The 9,335-nt window shown below is 38.0% G+C and overlaps 1 protein-coding gene across 1 annotated transcript; it reads left to right on the top strand.

Annotated features, from left to right (window-relative positions):
• Positions 1-3,034: 3,034 nt before the first annotated feature.
• Positions 3,035-6,091, top strand: btg3 (B-cell translocation gene 3). The gene is made up of 5 exons (XM_026181799.2): positions 3,035-3,147; positions 3,875-4,081; positions 4,177-4,314; positions 4,804-4,996; positions 5,527-6,091. Exons 2-5 carry the CDS (start codon positions 3,909-3,911, stop codon positions 5,728-5,730), a joined length of 708 nt encoding a protein of 235 aa, XP_026037584.1. The 5' UTR covers positions 3,035-3,147; positions 3,875-3,908; the 3' UTR covers positions 5,731-6,091.
• The last annotated feature ends 3,244 nt before the right edge of the window (positions 6,092-9,335 follow it).

Below are 9,335 nucleotides of genomic sequence, written 5' to 3'. Positions count from 1 at the left end.
AATCATACTATAAGCCACTGCCAGCAGTTTGATTATTAATGTCATGGAAAGCCCCAACAAGTTAGCATCTACTGACAGTATTATGGGTTGAAATGTCTATTGTAAAGTTGACTACAGACTACGACCGTAACTGGCAAAGTTTCAAATAGTTATACGTGTCACTACAAGCAGTGGCAAGTACTTATATGTGTCTGCTTGCCACACTTATTCCAAATAAGACATTATGAAAAATGGCTACGGGTCATTTCTCATCTGGAAATGTGCACGATGACACCAAGAGCATCAGTTTGTAAAAGACAAATCAGAGTATCTGAAATCCTAAAAGTGAAAACTTTTGATTTAATTCAGCTTCTGGGTTTATTGGAACTATTCTTGCTGACAGGATTTGCTCACTGTATAATACAAAGCTGTGTTTTTTGTTTTTTAACCATTGTGTATGAGAGGCTATGCACTGAATGGAAGTGAACAGGCTGCCAAACCAAAGTTTCTATTTGTTCTGTTTTGTGTGTGAATTACAAACGTTTGATTTTTGAACAGCTTTTGAAACAATTCGTTCCTGTGTGTATTCAGCGTATGTGTTCTTATTTATCTTCACTGTTACGTTGGCTTGCCCTCTCATGTGTTAAAGAGCTAAGTTGATGTCATAGCAACACATATGGGATAGTCTGCTGTACCCTGTGTCTCTGCAGGTCCCTAAACAAGTCAACGAGAGATGTAGAGACAGTTTTTGATTTAGTATGTTCTTCAGGACCCTATGCAAAGAAGGAGACAAATAAATGAGAAGCCTTATAAATATGAAATATATATTGATTATAGGTGTTTCAGGGCTCACAGAGCTACTCAAAATATAATAAGCTGGGAAAGGACAAGGTTAGAGTGATGTTTAGAAAAACTCAGCATTGTAAGTGTTGTGCGTTCTCTTTGTAAGAGATTAAATGTTTTTAGCCCATTTTGGGGTTTAAAAGACTTTATCTCCATTTTAAATTGTAGTCTTGGTTTTAGTTGGATACCTGTGTTCAGTGCTTGAGAGAGTGAATATTTAGATTCCTGGTCCTAAAGCTCAGTCCTTAAGTCTTTGGTTTTTGGGGTTTTTGTTATGTGTGTTTTGCTTGTGAATGCTGTGTTTTTGCGTGCTACAGAAACATGCCTGGGCTCGTGCCCCTGCTCAGCAGGAAACTCTAGCTGCCTGATTTTGATCTCTTGTTCTTTTTTTTTGGTGGTTTTATGATCTTCTACTGTTACCATACCTGAAATACTTCCACTCTCTTTATTTAGACTGGACTGTTGATTTGTTCTCTGATTTTGAAAATCTCTGCATTTGTGGTATTTTTGTGATTTTTCTCTTTTATTTATTGTGTGCATTTTATGGATCTTACACAGATTAAGTGGTTTGTGCTTAAGTGACCATTTGTATATTTTGTTTTTGCAAAATAAAATAAAAACTATTTTTATTACATGCTAGAACATGGTATTGTTTTCTTCATTGTAGCCACTGCAGCATGGACAAAGAAAAGTTACGGCTGGGTTAATGATGGCTAGAGACTAATATATACACATAAGCTCTTAATGGCATTGAGTGAGAGATGAAGATGGATTTCCTCCGTTACTTAAAATGTAAATGATTCAGTCAAATAAGGAATGCTAACTTCTTTTTTCATTTATTTCACTAGATCGTTTATTTTGAGCATATGCATACAGATTTATACAGGAAGGAAAATAGTGTCCCGTAGTACAACAGGTGCTCAAAAAGTCGTGGGAAGAAGTAACACTTGTGTAGTCCCTTCGCTCAGTCATATGGTTGTGCAGCTGCTTCCTGAGTATATTTAATACATGGTTTAACAATAACTTGTCACATTGGAAATATCTATATTGAAAATGCATCTTGTATACAGGAATATAGGATATAAATGCATTGAGAGAACTGGAAACCATTGTTCCCACTGAACAGTGACCACAAGACATTCTAGGTGATATTGATTCAGACAGCAGCTTTTTCAATCATCAAGACTATTTTTATTTGTTACCAGGATAAGCAACTAAATGAAATTACAAATACAGATCAGATGTTAATAAGTCATACTAATAGCAGAAATCTTTATGCCATTTTTAAAACACAATGCATCACAAAACCCACAAGAATAACTTCTTACTGTGCAACATTTTATTTTATTTTACATAACCAATTCAGTTGTCTTATTTCAAATTTTAGTGAGCTGAGCAAAAATTATAAATACTCCTGTGTGAAGCAGTCAGGGCAAATGTGGCTGTCCTGTATATATGAACATGCTGGAGGACAGTTAATAACATGGGCGTGCACACGTCTGCATGCGATGTACAGTTTGAGAATATTGAAGTGAAATGTTCATTTATTTTATTTTGTGTTATTTTATAACATTCTGGGAATCTAATTTTCATAAACAGCCATGCCACCAAAAGCACCTTTGGATTTGAAGCTGATGAATGCATAGACAACGTGAGACAAAGTGCTGGTTCCAGTCTGGGGTTCTGTAGAGGTCTAGCGCACTCAAGTGGGCGAATGGGCGTATTACGTCAAGCAATGCCGCTAAAAAGGGTTATTTCCAGGAAATGGATGCGACAATCCCTGACTCAGCGTTGTGTTAAAAAGTAAATTTACAAACAAACAAACCCCAGAACTTTAAACTTTTAAAGTCTTTAAAAATAAAAACTATCAAATTGTTATTGTTACTCATTATCACACGTTGTATCATACATAGTTGGTGTATCATAAACTGCAGCTTTTACTAACTTTAATAGCTTCCCATGGCAACCCGCAGTTAAACTATAAATTAATCTTTTGCTTCTGAGCCACACGAAGAACTACTTTCTCTTTCTTCAGTGTTAAGATGAAATTACATCAGAGGATGTAACCACAGTAATAATAAGCAACAAACACATACCTCACCATGAGTCATAACAATCACGTGAATGACTCATTATGTAAGACGGGCATACACTCGACCAATGAACGCGCTATATTGAGTTGGATGGAACCAATAAAAATTATCCGTGGGCGGGGATTGGGTTGTAAAGGGCGGAGTTAATAACAAAAACTGACGGGTTCTTCTGTTGCTTCCTCCTGTTAAGCATCCGTTTTAGTCCGCATGTCGGTGTAGACCACAAGGAGAGGTTAGTGAAACGTTTTACATATTTAGTCTATATTCGAACCTATTAATATAAGCGTTTTTAGGATACAAATATATTTTTTGTAGGATACAAATATATTTTTTGAGTTTGTAGATTTCATCGCCAAATTTATAATGCTGTTGTTAGCAGCATGACCACGTTAGCAGTGTTGCTAATGCTAACAGGTCCACAACGTCTTGAAGGAATAATATCCTTACGCTTTTATTAACAGGCTGTAATTACCAGTGGGGATATAGTTATCATAACGATAACTTAAACCTCAGCTGAAGTTAACTTAAACGCTACTTGGGCCTTATCGTGTTCCGTTTCCGTAAATAGCGCATTTAGAGCAGTAGCTCGTGTTATGGAACGAGGCAAGTGCGTGGCTAAATGGAACCTGTGCGTCTCAGCCCGCCTTTCTCTGGTTCGAACCGTTAACCGAAGGCAGCAGGGCATAAACAAAAGGATGTCCACATTTTAAACTAAAGATGTTTCCTACAACAGCAGGTGTTGCCACGTGAACACAGGCGTATTGTTGATACCGAGGGAGTTTTGGCATTGGATATACAGAATAGTTAAAACGGTCAAACCACCTAAAATAGTGCAGTGATAGACTGTAAAGTGGAATTAGTTTTTTCCAATTTGGGCATCAGAAAACATTTTGTAGGTAGGATCTACACCTGTATATCTATTTTGTTTTACATGATCTGTCACATGCCTTTCATTACAGAAGCTGTCCATACGTGATGAAACACTTGTAAAATATGAGGAGAGAGATTGCAGCTGTGGTGTTCTTTCTGAAGAGGCTTGTGAAAAAGGGGGAGAAGTTGGAAGCGGAGATGGTCGAGCTGTTTGTTGAGAGGCTGGCTGTGGCACTGCAGGAGAAGTTTAAGGGGCACTGGTATCCTGAAAACCCCAGCAAGGGACAAGCATACAGGTGGGGCTGCTCTGGGATGCAAATGAGTAAAATTCGGATTGTTCTGGTGGCACGTTTAAGCTGAAGGCAGTTTATGTTGTGTGTGTGCTTTGAAGGTGCATCCGAGTGAACAGATTTCACAAGCAGGATCCAGAGCTCCTTCGGGCCTGTCGTGAGAGTGGTATCCAGTACAGTGACCTGGGACTTCCTCGTGAACTCACATTGTGGGCGGACCCTGGGGAGGTTTGTTGCAGGTGAGATTAAGAGTTTGTAAATCTTGTACGCTTAAATGTGCTTCGGTTGATTGCTTTCTCATTAATCTAAACCTGGTATCACTCAATAATTAAGGCAAACTGGTTTTTAATGTGAGATGACCCATTCACGTTAATCTTCCTCACATGCTTCATGCGCAGTGGTGAAAGAGGCTGTAAATACAGTTTCATTAACCCCAAGGCTTTCCTGTGATTTCAAACGAGACTACTGGCAACAAGAAAACACTATCTTTATGAAACAGCAGTTAAACATTTTGTTGAAACTTGGATATAAACTGGTGGCTTTGTTTAATTTAAAAAAAAATCTTTTACCTGCATTTATCGTTATTAGATGCTTGTGAACAAAGACGGCGCTTCTTGTTTTGTAATATGCTTTCCCTAAACTCTTCTAAAGAAAACCGTTCTTAAACAAATTTCCTACTAAGTGTTTAATTAAAGGTAATAATTATTGATGTCTCTCCTAATTATTAGGTATGGTGAGCAAAATCCTTGCTTCTCGGTTGCCACTTTCTCAAGTGACGATGAGGATGGCAAAGATGTTTCAAAGAAGGTGACCAGTGCACTGGAGAGGGTGACATCAGACTACCACTCTGGTTCCTCTTCAGATGAGGAGAGTGCCCGCACTTCTCCCCTCACTATCCCCAGCAGATGCTCTGCTTCCCAGGTATTCTGTCATGAAATGAGGGCTGCCTACATTCACATATATTCTGTCTTTTATGAGAGGAAACATTTTGCTGCTGTCAATGAATATTTGAGTGCACACACAAAGCAAGACTCCTGATAACACAGGCTAATGATTCTGAACAGGAGACACTGCAGTAAGCACTCTGGCTAAATGGTTAGCCAAGGCCTGGATGAATTGTTTTAAAGAATATTTCATGCATGAAGTTGGTGAATGATGGTGTATGTTTGCATGCCAAATTTGCACCTATGCTTCTTGGGTTCAGCTTCAGCCCATAAATGATCAAAATTATACTTGATCAACTGAGTGAAGGAGCCAGGTGATAATGATAAATGATAACCATTTCAACAATGAAAACTTGGTCAACTAATAGTCCTCTTACACTAGTACCTACTTGACTTGGTCAAGCTTGATCTAGCTACAGTATTATGACTGTTTTTTGGTTTGTCCACTATAATTGGCAGCTTATATATATGTAACTTATTTATTTTTCCTCTTTTTATTCGTTTAAGAAAATGAATCCATGTGCTCCTATATGGCATCCCAAAAAGATGGTACCAGGAAAAGGTCATATCCCTCCACAGCCCCACTACAGCTACAGGCCTCGGAATAGAGCCCCACACAGTTTGAGGAACAACCTGTGGGTCCCTCCTGTGTACAGGAGAGGGCCTGGATATTGGGAAACACACAAAAATCTGGCACATTGTTACAGTTAGGAATCATGGTGCTTATTGTTCACACTGGACATTAAACCTGAAGGCAACTTTAATATGACTGACCATTTGTTGTTGTTTCTTTTTAAACATGAACTTTTTATAAATGTTTTTTTGACAAAGTCTGTTTTGCACTTTAGACTATTTGTTATAGTTGGAGGAAATCACTTGTATTAAATTAGATATTGATATTGGAATACTACACGTATAGTCTTGAAGTACTGTATTTTTACTAAGGGAAATGTTTATGTTTGCCACTGACTGTCCTTTGTGATAAAGTGTTTTATTTATTCATAGTGAAGAGTTGTGTCAGAAGTAAAGGCTTAAATTTATGGAGTTTTATTAAATACTTCTAGCATCACAACACACACTTTGATTTTCTCCCCTATACTGTGTTACCTTCTGTTTGTCTTTGTGTTGCCACCTATCAACTTGCTACCAATCAGTGCAAATATCACACTTTCTTTTAACTCTATTGATTTTTAAAAAAATTATTATTATTGTTCCCTCTGTATGTTTTGGTGTCAACTAGAAAATACTCAAACCCGCACACACAGTGTCTCGCCCTGGTGTTGTGTGTATGAGGTCCAATATCAGGACAGAAATTCTGGCTTTTCGGGCAAAGAGCTGTTGCTCAGTTCCTAACTGATCTCAACTAAATGTTGCGTGACTCTTCAGTCACATTCAATAACAGACCTGAGACATACATATTAAAATGGTCACAGATGTGGGGGATGTGACGAAATCTTTTGAGCATCAGCTAACCTGCTGGATGGGGCTCCTACACCAGCGGCAGACTGAAACATTGCACAGCACAGTTTGACAGCTGCTCTCTTATTTGCAAGGGGATTCCACAGTGGGCCCTCTCCTTGCTTGATTTGGTGGATTTTTCACACAGGCTGCCTGCAAAAAAATCAAGATATTTGTCTCTGCAGGGGATCAAACCTGTGATCTTTTACTTAATAGGCAAATGTGTAAACTAGATAAACATTTTTCAGAGGATGTGATGTAATAGTAATCATATCAGGGTAAATATTTTGGTAAACACACCTTTGTGGTACAGGTTTAATTGTTTTTACTGGCACAGCCAGGGTGACGGTCACACACAGGGATAGTTCCTCTGGCCTGAAAAGAAAAAGATGTTTCCACAAGTCATTGCATGTTAGTTATGTTTATAGTTTCCTAATGATGAAGTTACTTAAAACTGCAGGCACTCTGGCTGATAACCTGCCATTAGCTCTACAGTCAATTTCTATATATAATTAATAATTGTCATATTCTGCTGTGCACTTATTTAATTTTAGAAGATTCAATGTCAGGACAGATGTGAAACTGAAAATAAGCTTTTAATGCTGATAGTTCAGTGCAAAAAAGATAAAGGAACAGAGCGAGGAGACAAAACTACATGGATGACGTGACAATGACAGAACAGAGGCAGAGGGTTTTATTTTAGTTGATTCTATGCTGTTTTATCTTGTTTTGGGTTGTTTTGGGGGGTTTTTTAATATAGGGCTGTTTTAATTTTTATGTATTTTGTGTTTTATTTATTTATTTTTGCTGTTTTGTGTTATTCTTTTTAACTTATTTTCTGTACAGCACTTTGGTCCTGTGCTGGGGATTTTAAAGTGCTTTATGAATAAAATTGGATTGGAGAGGGAACAGAAAAACAAAGGACCTAAATAACCTTCAGAGCCATCACTATCAAGAACTGAAGACTCATCATACGGGACTTCTAAATACAATGAACTAAACTAAAGCAACAACACTACAAATAGTAAGAAGAGTAAGTGAATATCAACGGCAGCAAAGACAACTAATGAACCAAACCCAAAAACTCAAAACCACGATCCAGGGACCATGACAATGACCAACACAAAGTAACACATCACTGATCGATGTGCAAAGCTGGGAGAGACTCACTCCAAAAGACTTGCAGCTGTAAGTGCTGATGGTTGGACAGAATATTGGTTCTTCATGTTTGATGTGCAAATATCGATTAACACATTTATTAATTTTTTCTCTAATTTAGTACATTTAAAACACAAGAGTGTGATACATTTTTACAATGAAAATTAATTACAAAGCCAACAGCCTTTCCAGAGAGACCCACTGATGTAACGTCACCTTCCTCTGCTGTAAAACCTCACATCAAAACTGCTTTCTGTAAGAATATGTAGAACATCAGAGCTCAGAAGCCCAACCTGTAGGAGGACTCCAGGGCTGCCACAATACAACAGGGCTCCTTTTAGCCCTCCTCCTGCACCAGTTATCATTATTACAGAGTACCCGAAGACCTTAAGGGGAAGAAGAAGGAGTCTTCTGAAAACTTAGTAAAACTCAATGTAAAGCCCACAGAAACCGATCCCGTGTTTCAGAACAAATACCTAATAACTTCTGACAAAGAAGACCTGAATAATTTAGCAATAATTCTAAATATAAAAACAAAAAACCCTACGTGTATTTCAGCTGTTTATTTCTGCCACCTGGAAACATCTGAAGCTGTGGTGGGGAGGAGGTCAGTAAACAAACAGCAACTCTTAACACACACTGATCTACTTCGGTGTGCACCTCTGTCCTATCTGGCACAGGTTCCCAGTCTGTCACAGGCCTAACACAGAAAGATCACCATTCACAGTCATGGCCAAATTAGAACGACAAGCTAACCTAATGTGCATGATTTGAACTGTGTGAGGAAGCTGGAGCATCCAGACACAACCAGTGCAGGCACAAGGAGAACAGGAAGCAGGAACCCGCTTCCTGTGAGGTGACAGTGCTAACCACTGCCCCACTGTTTCATGTTATACACAACATTATTTTTAATTGAAATTGTACAGTACTGTGTCTCTTTTTAAAGTGATCTTGAGCAATACTGTTCCAGATTCCCTGGAGGTCTTTCAAAGTTTACTTTGGACATTGGCTATTTTTTCGCTTATTTTCAGTCCAGTCGTTGTGCCTGACCATTTTCAGAGGAAGGTTAACAAACAATTTAAAATTGTATCTTTAGGAACTCTATTACTACCAGCCACGTGAGATATGCAAAATTACACAAGACCTGGACTAAAAATCAGTGGCGACGACGATGTTATGGGGAGATTAATCCACACTTGAAATTTTAGTTTAAACTGTGTTTAATATGTTTGAAGCTCAGGAGAGAAGTACAACAGTGAGTCTACAGAAATCTGTAAAACACGGTAGAGATCAAAGCCTGGAGAACTATTTCTGAACACTACTTAAAGAAGTTACAGGAAAGCTTGTCTGGGAGAGTTAAGTCTGTGTTGAAAAATAAAGGTTGTCAAACATTGACTTTCAAGCTTTTCAGAAACTCTCTTGTTAGCTTACATACTGTATTTTCTATTTATTTGTGCACTTGTTTCAAAGCTGCTGCAGTGCAGTGTAAAGAAATGACAGTGGTTCATGACATGTGGTATTTCTTTTGATTTCAGATTAGTTTGGATCTTATTAACATATTTGCTTTTTCTTATTCAATCAATTTGCTACACGTTTGCTGTGTTTAACTTATTTTTTAACTGTGGTCACAAATATATTTCCCAGTTTGTGTATTCCTCACACATGTGAGGCTTTTGCTCAAGTTTTGTCTGGTTGTCTCT

The sequence above is a fragment of the Astatotilapia calliptera genome, chromosome 10 (assembly GCF_964374335.1).
Source record: "Astatotilapia calliptera chromosome 10, fAstCal68.1, whole genome shotgun sequence".
NCBI lineage: Eukaryota > Metazoa > Chordata > Actinopteri > Cichliformes > Cichlidae > Astatotilapia > Astatotilapia calliptera.
This window is presented reverse-complemented; position numbering and strand designations above follow the sequence as displayed.

Bases quoted from the DNA above. Each gene is read 5' to 3' on its own strand.
- btg3 (XM_026181799.2), top strand. From the start codon at position 3,909: ATGAGGAGAGAGATTGCAGCTGTGGTGTTCTTTCTGAAGAGGCTTGTG. The intron at 4,082-4,176 runs GTGGGGCTGCTC...TGTGCTTTGAAG, and splicing joins AGCAAGGGACAAGCATACAG to GTGCATCCGAGTGAACAGAT. The intron at 4,315-4,803 runs GTGAGATTAAGA...CCTAATTATTAG, and splicing joins CCTGGGGAGGTTTGTTGCAG to GTATGGTGAGCAAAATCCTT.